General features: G+C 39.7%; 2 protein-coding genes across 3 annotated transcripts in view; both read left to right on the forward strand.

The window, feature by feature from the left end:
* Positions 1 to 585: 585 nt before the first annotated feature.
* The window catches only part of tmem203 (transmembrane protein 203), a 65,300-nt gene continuing 48,188 nt past the window's right edge, over positions 586 to 17,697 (forward strand). Inside the window, exons 1-2 of one of the 2 annotated variants that reach the window (XR_009396193.1) lie at positions 586 to 695; positions 2,815 to 4,868. Coding sequence is in view for 1 of the 2 variants with exons in the window: in XM_059357453.1 (XP_059213436.1) it covers positions 3,060 to 3,476 (417 nt within the window). In the remaining variant the exon portion in view is untranslated. Of the gene's footprint in view, positions 696 to 2,814; positions 6,383 to 17,697 lie in introns of those variants that run through there. The other variant, XM_059357453.1, reaches the window with a different exon arrangement.
* tprn (taperin) overlaps positions 9,201 to 17,697 on the forward strand; it is a 41,378-nt gene continuing 32,881 nt past the window's right edge. The window contains exon 1 of the mRNA XM_059357444.1: positions 9,201 to 11,584. Within this exon, the coding sequence (XP_059213427.1) occupies positions 9,407 to 11,584 (2,178 nt within the window). The 5' untranslated portion in view covers positions 9,201 to 9,406. The remainder of the gene's footprint in view (positions 11,585 to 17,697) is intronic.

Raw genomic sequence — 17,697 nt, forward strand, 5'->3', positions numbered from 1 at the left:
TTAAGGTAAAATATGGACTAAAATGGCAGTCTTAAACATGAAATCAACAGTGCTAATATAATTTTACCGTAATATTAGAAAACGTTGCACAGTATTTATTACGGTAAAGTTCTGGCAACTGTATAAACACTCTAAAAATGTTTGTAGAAATTACAGTCAAACACTGTCAAATTACATCACTACAGCACTTTTAATTACCGTAAATCAAAGAATAGCACAAAACTTTAACTTTTACTGTAGGAAACACACAGTTTGCCTGTAAAAATATAACATTTTCATTTAAAGTTAATGAAGAAATACCATGATGTGTGAATGGATGACACAGTTACTCTAAAAATAACAGGAATATTCACTCTAAATTACAGTTTTTGCTGATATTTAGATTTAAATCTACAGTAGAAAACCCACTCACTGTAGGTATTTTACCGTAAAAACAACAGGTTTATTTATTTATTTATTTATTTTACAGTGTATGACTGTTAGTCTAACAGTGTTTGACTTTTGGCGATTGAAAAAACTTCTCTTCTCGGGCACCGTACAACAGAACAATCATCCAGTTCTCGCGATATTTCCCAGAACGAGAGGAGAGGAGAAAAAGAATCTACGACGCTAGCAGCTTGTTAGCTTCTTGTTAGCTCGTAGTGACGTTTTGGCTTCTATCTGGATGGAGGAGAAAACATCTGGCTGTTATTAAGGTAAAATAACTTATAGCTCATATTAAGATAATGTTTGTAGAAGCCTTAACGGGCTGGTAAATACTCTGTCTGTATAGTCTCGTTAGCAGTTAGCTTAGCATCAGCTCCAGTCTGTATCATCATGTTAATGTTCCTCCACTTGTTCTCTTATTTTGACACTTTATGACATTATAAACTGAATCTAACTTCATCAGCTGGAGTCCAACATGTTAATAAGTCTAAATATTATACTGACAGAGTGATCACATGATGGATGAAGGAGTGAGATGTGATTTATTGGGCCTGTTAACTCTATGTGGGCGTTTGTTCTTCATCACTGCTGTTATATTATTTTATATATATTTATTTTAATATAACCATTAATTTGTAGAACATATACAGCAGTAGTGCAGTAACAGAAGTAGCAGGGTCAACATTACCTAACATCTAAACAAAAAAAAAATAAATAGAAAATGAAAATGATAACCATAGTAGTAAAATAATAATTTATATATATATATTGCCAGGGGTCACAAGCAAAGACAAATTAAATTGAATCAAAAATACTGAAATGGGAGCATAATCTCACAGTTTTGATAGCTTTATTGTTTTTAGCATTAGATATATCGGTCTATCTCTAATTGAGGCCAGACTTTTACTCCGCTGTGTGTTTTCTCTGGGCTTCCAATCTAGGAACCAGAGAGAGACCTTTCCCCTGCTGTCTGTGTAGCATAATACTCTACTGTCGTTTCTAATGACATGTTTGTTTTCTATCCTACATAAGGAAGAGTTTCCAGAGCCTGGGAGTCTCCTCCCTCATCATCCTCCCCTGTGTTCTTTAGCCTTGTTAAACTAAAATGACTTAAAAAAGACACAAATGACAGAAATAGATGAAAAAATGACACAAAATGACCAAAAGTACAGTCATGGAAAAAATATTAGACCACCCTTATTGTTCATTTTAATGTCCAATAAAAAACAATTGAGAGCTACAGTAGCACTATAATGTACTGTGGGCAGTTTTGAAAGAAAATCTATGCAAAGACCGCAAAAAAAACCAAAAACAAATTTGGTACACAAATGGGAATCCATAGGTAATAAACTAAAATATGAAGCACAAACCACTAGTTGATGGTGGCTCTAGCATTTACTTAATTCAAGAATATTTTTCAACATGGGTCACATGTATTTCATTAGAATCAAGAAAAATGCACTTGTTATTATTTAGAATACACTCATTTTAAGGTATTTTTTGGGTGTGTGTTTTCTCTTTCTGGGCTTCCAATTTAGGAACCAGAGAGAGACCTTTCCCCTGCTGTCTGTGTAGTCGGGTTGTCACGATACTAAAATTTTCAACTCAGTGCCGATACTCATGAAAATATTCGATACTAGATACCATTTTCAGTACCACCAGGATAAAAACAAAGACCCCAAAATTTAACAGAAATATTTTTATCAACAAGAAAAATGCAACATGTAAAAATGAACAGAACCACAGGTTAAATATTTATAATAAAAACAGTTGTGCAAAAAGAAACTGCAACTATAATAACAAGCTTCAGGTACTCGATACTTTTGAAAATGAGTATCGTATCCGGATACAACGTTTTAGTATCGATACTGTTTTGAGTATCGATACTTTTGACAACCCTAGTGTGTGTTTTCTCTGGGCTTCCAATACAGTAGCACTATAATGTAAAGCTACCACAACAATAGTTGTAGAGATACTGTGGGCGATTTAGAAAGAAAATCTATGCAAAGACTGCAAAAAAAAACACAAATGGGAGTTGATGGTGGCTCTAGCATTTACTTAATTCAAGAATATTTTTCAACATAGGTCACATGTATTTCATTAGAATCAAGAAAAATGCACTTGTTATTATTTAGAATACACTAATTTTGTGCAAAAAGAAACTGCAACTATGAAAACAAGCTTCAGATACTCGATACTTTTGAAAATGAGTATTGTATCCGGATACAACGTTTTTTGAGTATCGATACTTTTTTGAATATCGATACTTTTGACAACCCTAGTGTGTGTTTTCTCTTTCTGGGCTTCCAATCTAGGAACCAGAGAGAGACCTTTCCCCTGCTGTCTGTGTAGCATAATACTCTACTGTTTGTGTTTTATCCTCCATAGGAAGCGTTTCCAGAGCCTGGGAGTCTCCTCCCTCATCATCCTCTCCTGTGGGTTTGAAGATGTAGCCAAGAGTGAAGAGTGTCTGCAGTATCTCACCTGGAATAGATAATCAGTGAATCTCCACCTCCACCACCCGCCCCGCCCTAACTCTGGAGCCCTCTGGCCCCTGACCTGGGCTGCCTAGCGCGCGACCCGGCCGTCCTCCGTCCGTCCGTCCCGTCCCGTGGACCCCGCGGCGCCCAGCGATGCTCTTCTCCCTGAGGGAGCTGGTCCAGTGGCTCGGCTTCGCCACCTTCGAACTCTTCCTCCACCTGCTGGCGCTGCTGGTCTTCAGCATGCTGGTGGCGCTGCGGGCCGACATGTTCACGCCCTCGCTCAGCTGGTGGCTGGTGTTCGTGCCGCTGTTCGCCGCCGACGGCCTCAGCACCTACTTCACGGCCATCGTGTCCATCCGCCTGTACCAGGAGAACGAGAAGCGTCTGGCGGTGCTGCGGCTGCTGTGGGTGCTGACGGTGCTCAGCCTGAAGCTGGTGTGCGAGGTGCTGCTGTGCCAGAAGCTGGCGGAGCAGGAACAAGCCAGAGACCTTTGGTTCGGCCTCATCGTCTCGCCGCTCTTCATCCTGCTGCAGCTGCTGATGATCCGAGCGTGCCGCGTCAACTGAGACGCAGCAGCCAGCGGCTGTTAGACACAAACACAGAGATCTTCATCTGCCGTTAGAGATTTAAAGCAGAACCATGGTCCACTTCTTCTTTTGGCTCATTGTTTCCTCTTTGTTTTACAAGGAAAGAGTTTTTCTTACACATGTTCCAGGACCAGAATGAGTGTTGCTAGATATTATTTTGTTTCTAATGGCTTCGAAATTAACTAAAATGTTCACTGGTCACTTCAGCTGTAATGCAGCATTATTTCTCTCATAGTAGCATCATGGTTTTGGATTCTGTCCTACAAAGTCTAACTGCAGTAGCTACATTTTTTGGTCATAATTGAGTTTTAACTAAAAATGTACTCCTTGATGTCTGTTTTATCTTGTGACGAAGTTTTAGATTTCACTTTTGCTTTATTGCAAAGAAATAATTCTATAAAAAATCGCAGTAACTACAAAATCCCACTCAAAACCAAGCAGTAATTCCACCTACCACCATCTGCTTTGGATATATATATATATATATATATATATATGTATAATATATTCATTTAAACATAAGAATGATAGAAATTAGAAGTTTATTTTAAAGGGAAATTATTATCTAGATAGTGATGAAGTAAAAATGTCAGATAAAATTATATTATGACTAAAATATGACATTACTTTAGGATATTAAGTCTAAAATACGCAAATCTTTGAATAGAGTTGTTAAACACTTTTAAATACATTTATAAATCAAAATCAATGTGAAAATGTTTATTAAGTGAAAACTAAATATAAAAGCTGAAAGAAGAAAACAAAATAAAAGTTACTTAACTCTGGTTATCATCACTATTAGAACCTTTTACAGCAAAACCAGAGTGAACTAACTACATTTTTGGGGTCAAAGGTCATATAAATCATGATTTATGAGCATAATGATTACTCATCAATACATGTAGAAATAAGTCTCATATCACTGACCTACCTATAACACATTAAGCTGGCCAGTTAAAAAACTTTAAAGCAGTTTTTCTCAGTTTAACCCTTTGTTAATTACTGCAGTTAGACTCTGTAGGACAGTAATAGAGTCACCACATACTTTTGGCCATGTGCTGTATATTAAACATACTATTCAACCTTCAGTTAATTCTGGAGACTGAATTGAAGTAAATTGTAAAAATGAATCCCACTGAATTATTGCTTGTTATTCCGAGCCGTTCTCTCATTAAAGTGGATTACGGCTGTAAGTTTCTGATGCTTTGAGCAGTAAAATGTGTGTTTGGAACATGTTGTGCCTTTTATATTGTGCAATCAATGGTGAACAATGAGCCATGAGCAAAACGTACCAGAGTTATGTTTTAATGCACATGTGCACACTACACATGTTAATGTAATAAAGAGGTGAAGCCCAGCACTGTAGAAAAGGTCTAAAACCAGATCAAACCGTAAATCTGAGGGAAATGATCTTGCTGCATGGACAGATAATTTACCTTGATGAGATTTATTAAATTAAGATTATTAAATCTAGAAATAAGTATGTTGAACAATAAAAAATAAGAAACTAACTCTTAAAACCAGATAAATTATCTAACACTTTTTTTTATCTTGGTAAACAAATAATCATCAGGTCACTCTGCTCGGGCCAGTTCATCACTGCAACTTTAATTTATCTTGTTTTAAGAGTTAATTTCTTATTTTAAGGATTTTTTTCCCTTTTTTCTGACTAATTTTTTTCCTTATTTTCTGACATTTTTTTCCTGTTTTTCTGACTATTTTTCTGTTTTTCTGAGTATTTTTTTCTGGCTTTTTTCCCCCTGTTTTTCAGAGTATTTTTTTTCTGTTTTTCTAACTATTTTTTCTGTTTTTTATTAAATCTTGAAAAAAGCATGTTGAACACTTAAAATAAGAAATTAACTCTTAAAACAAGATAAATTATCTAACACTTCTAAAGTTTTAAAAAAAAATCTTGGTAAGAACCAAATAATCATCAGGTCACTCTGCTCGGGCCAGTTCATCACTGCAACTTTAATTTATCTTGTTTTAAGAGTTAATTTCTTATTTTAAGGATTTTTTTCCCTTTTTTCTGACTAATTTTTTTCCTTATTTTCTGACACTTTTTTCCTGTTTTTCTGACTATTTTTTTTTCAGTTTTTTATTAAATCTAGAAATAGGCATGTTGAACACTTAAAATAAGAAATTACCTCTTAAAACAAGATAAATTATCTAACACTTCTAAATCTAAAGTTTGAAAAAAAAAAGAAACTAATAATCATCAGGTCACTCTGCTCGGGCCAGTTCTTTAATTTATCTGGTTTTAAGAGTTAATTTCTTATTTTAAGTGTTCAACATGCTTATTTCTAGATTTAATAATCTTAATTTAATAAATCTTGTCAAGGTAAATTATCTGTCCATGCAGCAAGATCATTTCCCTCAGATTTACTGTTTGATCTGGATTTTAAACACCTTTTTTTTTTACAGTGAATGGCTGTAACGCCCCTTCAGAGCTCAAGGAGTCGTTGCAGCTTTGTTGCTTGCCAGCACAATTTGTTTAGATTTACTGTATTATCATGTGTCTCACTTTGTTGCCTGTTGCCGGGCGTGTTGCTCACACAATCCCCCCTCGTTGCCTCGCTTGTCCGTTCCATCAGAGAGATGTTCTGAAGAGAAGAAGAGGTGAATCTCACCAAGCAGTCAGTCGTTGTGTGACACGTCTTCCCCAGTATTTGCTGTTTTATTTGTACAACACGTGATGTAACTGATCAGAGTTTGATCCTACCTTGTGTATGTACTGCATGTATTTAAAGCCTCATTTTAAGATGATTCCAGATGTGAAATTATGTGTTATATGTATATGTTGATTTTGGAAAGAAATTCACCAAATGTTATTTATGTTCTTGTTATGGCGCCCTTATTGTCTCTTATCTGTATATACATGTAAATAAACCATCAACATTTATCCAATGTCCTCTCATCAATCTTTAGGTCTGCTAGTCGATATATTATAATTATATAGGTGCATCTCAATAAATTAGAATATGAAAGAATTTATTTATGTTAGTAATTCATTCAAAAAGGTGAAATAACACAATATATATAGATCCATTACACACAGAATGAAACATTTCATGTCTTCATTTATTTAATTTATTTTAATTATAATGATTATGGCTTACATTTATAATGAAGACTTAAAATTCAGTGTCTCAAAATGTTTAATATTACAAAAGACCAATTATAAAAAGTATGTTTAATATGTAACTGTTGTCCTCTGAAAAGTATGTCATCTATATGACTCAATACTTGGTTGGTGCTATTTGACTTGAACTACTGGAAATGGACTTTTACATCATATTCTAATGTATTGAGATGATCCTGTACATACTGTTGGGGTCAATCTGACCCTGAACTGAAGAGGTGACTCGTGTTCATTTATCAACATCACTCCATAAGAGAAAAAAGACACAAATTGACCAAAAAAGATGCAAAATTGCCAAAAATAAAAAGAGATTAAATGAGCAGAAACACACAAAATGACCAAACAGACGAAAAAAGATAAAATGACCAAAAAACACATTAAATTACCAAAAAAAAGACGCAAAATGGCAAAAAAAAGAGATAAAATAAGCAAAAAAGACACAAAATGGCCAAAAAAAAGGAATAAAATGACCAAAAAACACACACAAAATGACCAAAAAAGACGCAAAATGGCAAAAAAAAAACATAAAATTCCTGAAGACTTCTCTCCATTTTCTCTCTTTCTATTATTGTGACTCAATACTTGGTTGGAGCTGTTTGACTTGAACTGGAAATGGACTTTTACATCATATTCTAATGTGTTGAGATGATCCTGTTTATATTCTGTTACTGGGTCTTTGTCTTCTTGACCACAAGGAGGCGCCACTGGACTTTTTTAAATTAGTATGTAGTATGTATACCACAAACAAGGACCATATTACCAGTGATGGAAGAAATATTCAGATCCTTTACTGCAGTAAAAGTACTAATACACACCGTGAAATTACTCCACTACAGTAAAAGTCCTGCATTCAAAACGTACTGAAGTAAAAGTACAAAAGTATCAGCATCAAAATGTACTTAAAGTAACTTGAGTAAATGTACTTAGTTACTTTCCACCACTGCATATTACAGATTATTATCTTTAGTCATGGTGAGTGGTGGATCATGTCTTGAAACATTTCATATTTTGTCCATGCAGCATTAAATTAAAACAGTCACATTTCAAAATATTAACCCAGAGGAAAGATATCAGTGCATGATAGAATAAAAATAATTTGCTTTAGTTTCTGTCAAACCAACATTTTTGAGCAGACGGGTATCTTTTTCTTTTCTTTTTTTTTTCTTTTTTTTTTTTTTACCTATATCTTTAATGCATGTGATTATTTCCTCCCCGTGTTCTTCAGCCTTGTTGTTAATTATTGCTTGGTGATAAATGTTTGATGAGCTACAGTAATCAGCTGTAGTAGAGAAGAAAAGCTCTCTAAGTGCTGATTCATGTGCAGCAGGCTCCTCCTCATCATCGTGTGTTTACTGTGGACGGATTATCGACAGGTGGCATCATCATCAATTACTGAATGAACAACACTCCATATTCATACTTATCACAGCACAACAACAACAAGTCAGAGCTACAGTAGCACTATAATGTATAGCTACCACGACACTAGTTGTAGTGATACTGTGGACGATTCTGAAAGAAAATCTATACAAAAACTGCTAAATAACCCCCAGATTTGGCACACAAGCGGGAATCCATAGGTAATAAACTATAATATTAAGCATAAACAAATCACCACTCATTAGGCTTTAAATGTACAATGGAGAAGTTAATACATTCTCTTCAATAATTGGAATCAATCATATTTATAACATATTTTTTATATGTAAGTCTTCTCAAAACACATTTTTACAGACTTGCATTCATGTGATGTTGGTCCTTCTAACTTGTGTGGTTTGTGTATATGTATATGTATATGTCCGATTTATAAAAAAAATTAGCAAAAATAGATGTAAAAATGATTTAAAAAAGACACAAAATGACCAAAATAGATGTAAAAATTATTAAAAAGACACAAAATGACAAAAAAAGCAAAAATGGATGCAAAAATGACCAAAAAAAAGACACAAAATGACCAATAATAGATGTAAACATTACAAAACAGACACAAAATAACAAAAATAGATGAAAAAATGACACAAAAATAGACGTCTATATATATATATATATATATATATATATATATATATATATATATATATATATATATATATATATACTTTTTTTTCTTCTTTATTGCTTTCTTATTTTTGCAGGAGTTTTATCCATGCTTGTTCTGTTAAAACACTTTGTGAACGCTGTTTTTAAAGGTGCTATATAAATAAAGGTATTATTATTTCTAATGTTTTGCGTGGCTAGGATTATATTTAAATAATAAATACTTCTTATAATTAATATTAAATTACAACCGATTGTAACAACAAATGTGAATGAATCAGTCAATAAAAGATAATATATCCACTGGTAGTATTGAATATAGTACAAAAAAGGGAGGGGCGGGTTGAACCTGAAGGCAGCACTTTTGAGTGACAGGCCTTCCTTGCCCAGTCAACAATAGAAATGGGCGTGGCTTGCTGCGTTCTACAGAAAGGGATGGGGCGTTACCGTCAGCTAGACCGACCAATCAGGAAGCGGATGGGACTGCCAAAGCCGCTCGTGCTGCTGCGGATGGGCGGGGCCGCGTTCAGGGTCTGTGTGGACAGTGAGGGAGTCAGAGAGAGAGAAAGCGAGCAGAGGGAGAGGAGAGAGAAAAAACAGACGGGAGGGATGTGTGTGCGGTAAACGGTGCTGCAGGTACACTCAGAGCCGGATTCTGGTTTTTATAACCGCGGCAAAACCGTCTCAGAGCCGGCCTCTTCTCCTCTTCATCTCCTCCCAAACAGCCGCAATGTCTAGCGGAGGAGAGGTTCGCGTCCTCCGCCAAGAGCCCGGCCAAGAGAGCCCGAGGATGCCGGCCTGGAAGCGAGAGATCCTGGAGAGGAGGAAGGCGAAGGGCGGCGGAGGGTCTGGAGGAGCCGGTGCCGCGGAGACGAGCCCCGGCACCGGCACCGGCGGGGCGGGGGCGGGCGGCTCGCAGCGGGTTAACGGCGAGCTGACGGGGACCGTGAACGGCGGCGGAGGAGCGAGCGGCGGGTCCGGGCGCAGCTACACCATCACCACCGCCAGCCAACACTTCGCCAACAACAAAGAGACCCGGCCGACGGACGCGGAGACGACACCGAGGGAGGACGGCCGGCAGGAGAGCCTGGTGCTCCAGGAAAGCCTGGGCCCGCTGGAGGAGAACCCCTTCATCAAGCTGGAGAAGGAGCGGAGGAGGCGACAGGACCGGGAAACCTCTGCCCGTCCAGTCCAGCATATCCTGGAGCTGTACGGGAGTGTACCCGGGATACGGACTATCCGTGCAGACAATATTATCATCATTGAGTCGGACCCGGATTACTTCCCCGAAGCTGGGGGGCTAAAAACCGGGTCCAAATGGCAGCAAAACGGTGTGAGTAGTTACAGCTCCCTGAACGACCTCCTGGACCGGAGAGGGAGTGCTGTGACTGAGATAAGAGCCAAGGAAGTGGTGATTTATGACACCACGTTAAGCAAGAGCGAGGAGAACCTGAGCACCCTGGGCCGCCCTGACCATGAGGCCTCTTCCTATGAGACAGCTGAGGGTCAGGGCAGGGTGAGCCGGATGCTGCAGAAGTTTGACAGCAACTATGGAAAGCTGCAGAAGAAGTCCCACAGCACGGAGAACCTACTGGACCTGGATTGTAGTGCCAGCAGCAGGCCGAGACTCTGGTCCAAGCCACAGCCAGATCTGGTGCCAAAGGCCAGGCCGGGCCCGTCCATTAGCAGCCCGGGCAGCAGCCAGCCATCGTCGCCCGTCTTCCAGAGTCCCTTGTCTTCCAAACCAAAGCCACAGCCTGCCGTCTCCGAGCTGGGCAGCCCCCAGCGCCTCGCCGGGGCCCCTCAGCCTGTGTCTTCCTTCCGTCAGCGGTTTGAGGAGAGCGAGGGCCACGCTGCAGCTGGAGATGAGCCAGACAGGGGGCCAACCAAGCCCGTCAGAGAGAGAGACTGGGAGGGCTCCGAGGTGCCACCCAAACCCAAGGTGCCATGCTCTCCGGAGACCCGTCGTATCCGTGCCGAGTCCCCCTCAAGCCCCATCTTATTCAAGGTGTCGCGCTCCTCGTCTGACTTTGAGATCCGGCCCTCCCCAAAGCCAGACCTCACCCGGATTCCTGACGGGGACACCCAGGCACGGGCCCTCGCAAACCTGCGCCTGCAGTCCCGCAACTCCTTCACGGTGATCCCCAAGCGGCGTGTTAGTGCCTCATCTGCAACCAGCAGCCCAGCACCGTCCAGCCCAGTCAGGTCTTCCCCGTCCCACAGAGGGGCAGGGGGGCCCACGCCAGGAGTGCCAACCTCCCACGCCCCTACGGCCGCCTTGACGCCCTCAAAGAGGAACGAGGAGAAACCGCAGGAGGAGAAGGAAGTCGGGAGGTTATCCAAGCCAGAACCAACTCCTTCTGTTGCCACAAGTCCTGCCCCCCCTCCGACCTCAGAACCCTTGTCCCCGTCTCCTATCCTAACCCCAGCTCCCTCATCTCCACCTGCTCTGTCTTCACCTCCCTCTTCTCCGGCTGTCCCATCTTCACCCTCCCACTCCCCAGTTCCCTCAGACTCTCCTACCCCTCCTACCCCTTCTACCCCCTCACTGGCTCCAGAGAAACCTCCAGTGGATCAGCTGCCAGTAACAAACATAGACGACATTGAAGTGGAGCCCCCCCAGCGAGTCCCCGTCCCCAGCCCCATGGTGCAAAGGAGAAAGGGGAACACCTTCACTGTGGTTCCTAAGCGTAAGGTGGAGTCCGAGGGTCAGCCAAGCTCACCTGAGCCCCCGCAGGAAGCCTCAAGTGAGGCTCCACAGGGGTCCACACCCCCACAGGCCCCGTATGCTCAGCTGGGCTCCCTGCTGAAGAAACGCTACCCTGCTGTGGAGGAGATCGAGGTAATCGGAGGTTACCTTTCACTCGCCAAGTCCTGCCTCACCAAGACGGGATCCATGGGCAAGAAGGTAAGAGCTTTGTGTTGATTTTCTCTGTTTCATATCGCTTTTAACAGAGTATCTTTGGGTTTTAAACTGTCTAAACCAGGGATGGGCAACTGGAGGCCCAGGGGCCACATACAGCCCGCGCCCTTACTTGAAGTGGCCCTCAGTACAACTACATGCATTTGAGCATGAAATCTTAAAAGTGGAGTCTAAAAATGCACAAAATGACAATTAATGTTGCTCTGCTGTTCTTGCACTGAAAAAAAAAGAAATCACAGTAAGTGGTTATTTTTTATCTGCTTCAAACCTTTTGTATTCCTATTTATACTGTTAAACATGCATTTGAGCATGAAATATGTTAAGTTACTGCAAACTGTGGCCCCCTGCAGCATTTAAGTTGCCCATCCCTGCTCTAAACCATTGGAAGACATCACTGGGAGTTTGTGATGGGCCTTTTGTAATATCCTCTGACATTTAAAAGCCTCATCAATAGATCAGTTAATCAAAAACACACTAGACAGATTCCCCAATAATGAAAGTAAGTGACGTTTGCTGCCTTAATTGCTGGATCATTGTTCTTCAGTGAAAACAAAAACATCAACACTGCAGCAGGCGGTAGGAAAACTAGTTTGTCATTACAATCATATGCATAACATGTGCCAAATCTTCCCAGGAGGTTCATTAAAGTTTCCTCTGATCTAAATTTAGTAGTCAAGCGTCACATAGGAAAAGGTGTGTCTGTGTTTTATCTGTGATTTTATCGTTCTTTAACCAAACCAGTGCAGTCCAGTCACCAGAATCTGCATCTCCACCTCCTGGTTAATCCTCTCAGTTATTTTCATGTGTTGCTGTGGAGTGTGTCTGCAATTCTAAATCTCCACGTCCCATCACTTGACCCGCTCTCAGGCCTCGATGCCTAAGTGGATTAAAAGCGTGTGTTTACACAGCCACTTGGAGCGACACGTTGCGCTTTTTTCCCTGTGGATTGCCGTCCCACAAAGGCACGTTATTTGTCACAGAGCGCATTATTGGGTTAGGTGGCCCTCCAAGCCTATTGACTGAACAATCTCATCAAGGCTGTATTCAGTTCTCAGGATTTGGCTCGGGGATTCGGGCCAGCTCTGACCTGTCCCAGACTCTGAGAAACATATTTATCGGTTCTTTTGTGGTTGAATTCACGTGTGTTTTTTCCCCCCAAAGCTGAGATATTCCCAGTCCTGCTCCTAAATCATAATTAAATGATAACAAAGTTTGTGTTTTGGGCATCACAGTTATCTAATAATCATAATCAGATATCTGGTGCTTGCTTGGCGAAGGTCTTGCAGCAAATTGCTCCTGTTTCATCAGTATTAGGGATTAATTAGATTTCAGAGGATGTTTTCTAATTAATTTTTGAGAGTTGCTGCAGGCTGCTTTTAAATTCTGTTCTGGATCAGCCCGAGTGATGAACATTATTGTCAGCATGGCGGTATTTATGATACTCTTGACAGCCAAAGAGCTCAGCCTGTGGCTTATGTTTTTACATCACAACGCATTATTAGAAACATTGTGGTGGTTCAGATGCTCAGGGTGGGGAGCAGGGAACCACAGTATCCTGGGTACGAGTCCAGCCGAGGCACATGTCATGCCTCACCCTTCCTCTTAGCCTGCTGCTCTCGCTCTGCCAAAGAGGAAACGTTTATGCACTCGGTTACATCACAACCCTACACTTTGTGATTTAAAAAGGCACAACATCGCCTCTAATGCTGAATATTTTCAGCCTTTTGGCAGCTCTTCAATCTAGGCCGGTGTGTCAGCCTCTCAGACGTTGGCCTGCACTCCCGTTTCCTTGACCTGGTCTGCTGTAATCCTCTGCTCTCCAAGTAAATCCAACTACCTCTTACAACTGGGGCATGAAACTCAGGCTACTCAAGATTTTATCAAGTGGAAACAGTGACCAGTAAATGGAAAGACTCTGCTGTCACAATATTGAAACTATATCACAATGGTACTGTGCAGGGATGGATATTGAACTTCAATAATGGTGGTAGTTTGGAAATAGCTCTTTGTGATATGTAAAAAATCAAATTAAGTACCTCAATATCATTCATGTGCTTTCACAAAGTATTGACACTATGATATTTGATGAATAATCATCAGAAATGTGGATATAATGACTAAGTTGGTAAATGGAAATAATAGAACAGCTAAAGTGGTCTGGTAAGTTCAGGAAAATGCACCAATTTATTGTAATGCAGCCTTTAAAACAAGGAAGACAGCATAAGGCATAATGATATTATATCCAAAATCTAAGACCGTATCTAGTCTAGTCATAATATTCATATATTGCACAGTCCTAGTTAGTAATATTTTAGGTAAAATGATTGTCTTTAGACACATTTGACTTCTGTTTGTTATATGAAAGAGAAAAGCTGTTCATGTTTCTGAAAGTAAGGTATCAGTAAAGTATTGTTACCATCAGTTTGCTTGTTTGTCAGCAGGATTACAGAAATCTACAGCTACCCCTTGACCTTGTACCACTTTTCCACCAATATGGAACTGGTTTTGAACCGTTAGAAGCATTTCTAATAGAAATAAATGGCTTCAGCATCTGAAAAGTTGGTTCCCATGCAGCTGGAACCAACAATTTTGAGTTTTGTACACAAGACTTCTGTGTCTTTTTATCATTAATAGTTGGTCCATGCTTGTATATTTTATAACTGAACATAAGCTCTTCTAAGCTCCTCTTTAGTGTTGTGCAACATCCTTATTTAGTCACAAAGGGCTGTTTTTTTTCTAGATGGCACCAAAGTTGCAAGAATCCTGAATGGAACCGTTTTCAGGGCCTGACCTAATTTGGTGGAGAAGGGTTGTGAGAGGAAGAGTGTTGAATATTCCAAGGAAGAACCCATTTTATTTTGGAGCTAATCTGATTCACAAGCGGATAGACAAACTATTTTTTTTTTACTGTCATTAACCCTTTGATGCACAACATGGTCTAAAGTGACCTGACTAAGTTTTTATGTTCTATATCTTTGCAATAAATTAATTTCATCATTCAGTATTGCAGGTTTTCCTCAAATAACTTGTTTTTGATCATCATACATCCTAATTTTTTGTTTTAATTTCTTACTTTTTGAATAAAAACCCTTTTTGTATCACTACTCTTCTAATGCACAAGGTGATTTTTGACCCATGTTGTGCATTAGAAGGTGTTTATATGTTGTCACCAATTTAAAACCTGACAAAGAAGACACAAATATTAACTATCCTATTTTGTTAAATTGGTGTTTTTCCAATGGAAATTATTATTTGGTGGCTCTAATATATTCTTCTATGTATTCTTTAAATATCTTGTTTTTCATAACAACTTATCATTATTTCCATTTTGCCTCTCATACTTTATGAAGAAAAAAAGGTTTTGTATTATTACATAGCTAACGACTTGGCTAAGTACCATGCTAAGCTAACTACTTAGCCAATAAGTTAGCCAAGTAGTTAGCTTAGCAAGCTATTTAGCTAAAAAATGGATATGGGTAATTTTTCACCCATGTTGTGCTTTTAGAAGAGTAGTGACACAAAAAGGGATTTTATTAACAAAAATAATAAAGGAAAACATAAAATTAGGATGTATGATGATCAGAAACAAACTAATTGAGGAAAACCTGGAATACTGAATGATGAAAATAATTTATTGCAAAGATATAGAACATAAAAACTCATTCATATCGGGTCACTTTAGACCATGTTGTGCATCAAAGGGTTAAACAAAACCGGGCCTCAGTCTCTAGTAAACACTCCAACCGGGAGTGCCGGGATTTTTTACTGCTGCACCATTTCTTAAAATGGGAATCTGTAGATCTGTTGCGCAACATTTTCACCACTTTTCCTTGTAATTCAGCATCATATTCTTGTGTCAACGGAAACTCTGGGATCATGACTAGAATTTAAAATAAAGTTCTGTGGGTTCTGACTTCAGATCATGACTTTATAATGACAGATATTTAGGCTGCTGGCGTTCTGGAGCCAGTCTAACCCATGTAACCTGCTCGTGGTGTTTTTATTGTGTGCACATGTGCATGAGAGGACCAGCGACCATGGCCATGAGACATGAACACATCCTGTCTTTTGTCCTTGTCGCTCTCAAACCAAACACTTTCTCCTTTTGTTGCCTGTCTCCTCTTCTTGGCCATCATCAAGGCCCAGATTTTTTTTTGTCTTCTTTTCTTTTTCTGGGCAGGGCTGCGCAGGCAATTACAAAAGCATCGAGGCTTGGCCTGGCCTGTGTAATTTGTGCGGAATTTTTTGTTCTGAGGCGCTTCTGTGTGAGAGCAGCCTCCGAGAATGGCCTGGGCTCAGCGTTCTGCTCTGGGATTGGGGTTTTTTTCGAGCGCTCTTTTTTTTTTCTCATTTTTTACGAGGAACTTGGCCGAAAAAGAATGTTCCATATGTACGTCAGTGCTTGAGAACTTAACCAAAGCACATCATCAACTCTTCCTCGAGATTTTTTCCAAAAATATTTCACTCTCTTCACGCTGTCTTGCTGCATGTTCTGATTATTTAACTCTCTTGTATGAAAGCTGGAGCGCATCCAGCACCGTCTCATGTACTCTCATGTTTATCGCCCCACAAGCACCACTCTGCTTTGTCCCCCCCCCCCGCCCTCCTTTACCCACAGTGCACTGCTTTGTACCATGGTGGTTAATAAGGCCTGTCCCTTGCTTCCAGCTTCCTATGATCTCCTCCTCTCTATTGGGGAAGGAATTGTGGAAGAGCTATGTAGGTCAAGTGCAGCTTCTTTACCGCATCACTTTTGCATTTGCATAAAATCGACTCGGGCTTTCTAGTGAAATACACAGACATGGATTGACTCAGTTTTTTATCTGCAGTTTGATTGGATTGGGCTCTCTTGACTTGACCAATTTTTTTTTCTTGTGGTAGACGACGCCAATCTCTGTCAAGGAGAAATACAGCTGGCAACAAGACACAGGAGGGGGTGGAGTGGTTTGTGTTTTAAGTCTGTGCTCCCTGTGACTGGTTATTATGGGAAAAAGGAGACAGGCCTGTGTATTTGTCAGCACAACTTCCAGAGAAAGAGAGATTTTATGAGCTTACACGCTTTTTTCCCACTGTTTGTAGCTTCTGTATATTCGCACAGTGGAACCACTCAGATGACTAATTGTTTTAAACTGCAGCAGCATATTTATGTGTAATTATGACCATTCTATCGAGCTAATGATCAGATCTGGTGAAGAGGATTTTGTGTTACTGAAAGCGATAATTACTCAGATGCCGTTATTCTAACAGAATTTGGGATTTTGTTGGATCTTAATCTCAACAGTTTCCTGTTAAGATCCACCAGTGTTTCCTCTCAGTCTAATATAATTCCATAAAGGCCAACCCCGTTTATCCAACGTGTACTTGAAGCCTTCTGATTGGTCCGTGGGAGTGCGTCGGATAAAAATAGTTGGGAACCCCTTGTTCTAAGCGGTCAGTATAAACATTGTTTAGAATTATGCGAGATCATTTGGTAACCATGGTGACACATATGTGCGTCAGCATGTGGGTGCAGGCATGAGCCCTGATGTCTCAGAAAGGGAAACCAGTTGCAGTCTCAGCTAATAATGCTCATAATCATGTATTATTTTATTCTCTTTGTCATGAGAGAAGATAAATAAACACAGTGATGTAACAGTGACATTTAAAATACACCTTACACTCATGTGCATCAATAATATTCACTATAATACTTAAACCCCGACTCCGAAAAAAGTTTTTAAAGAAGCATCAAATTCAGAGATTTAAAAAGAGAAATCAAACGGTCTTTGTACTGTATTCAACTGACTGTGGGTTGCAAAATATTTGCTAATTATTGCATTCTGTTTTTATTACACAGCATTATTTTTTCCATTTTATTTTCACAAATATGCAAGAGCATCCAATAAAGATATAAAAAACTAATCAACTCTCCTGATGATGTGAAGAATCTGATGTCTGAAATTTGCAAAGAGCCTAAAAATCAGAGTTTGAGAGCAAGTTGACAGAATGTTCAAGACAAACAAACTGTAATGATGTCTATAGTTTGTTTTGGATTCAGTTTCATGTAGAATTTTGCGTCTAAAAGCTGCATTATTTTATTTTTATTTGCCAGTTTTGGA

Source organism: Centropristis striata, chromosome 19 (genome assembly GCF_030273125.1).
Source record: "Centropristis striata isolate RG_2023a ecotype Rhode Island chromosome 19, C.striata_1.0, whole genome shotgun sequence".
NCBI lineage: Eukaryota > Metazoa > Chordata > Actinopteri > Perciformes > Serranidae > Centropristis > Centropristis striata.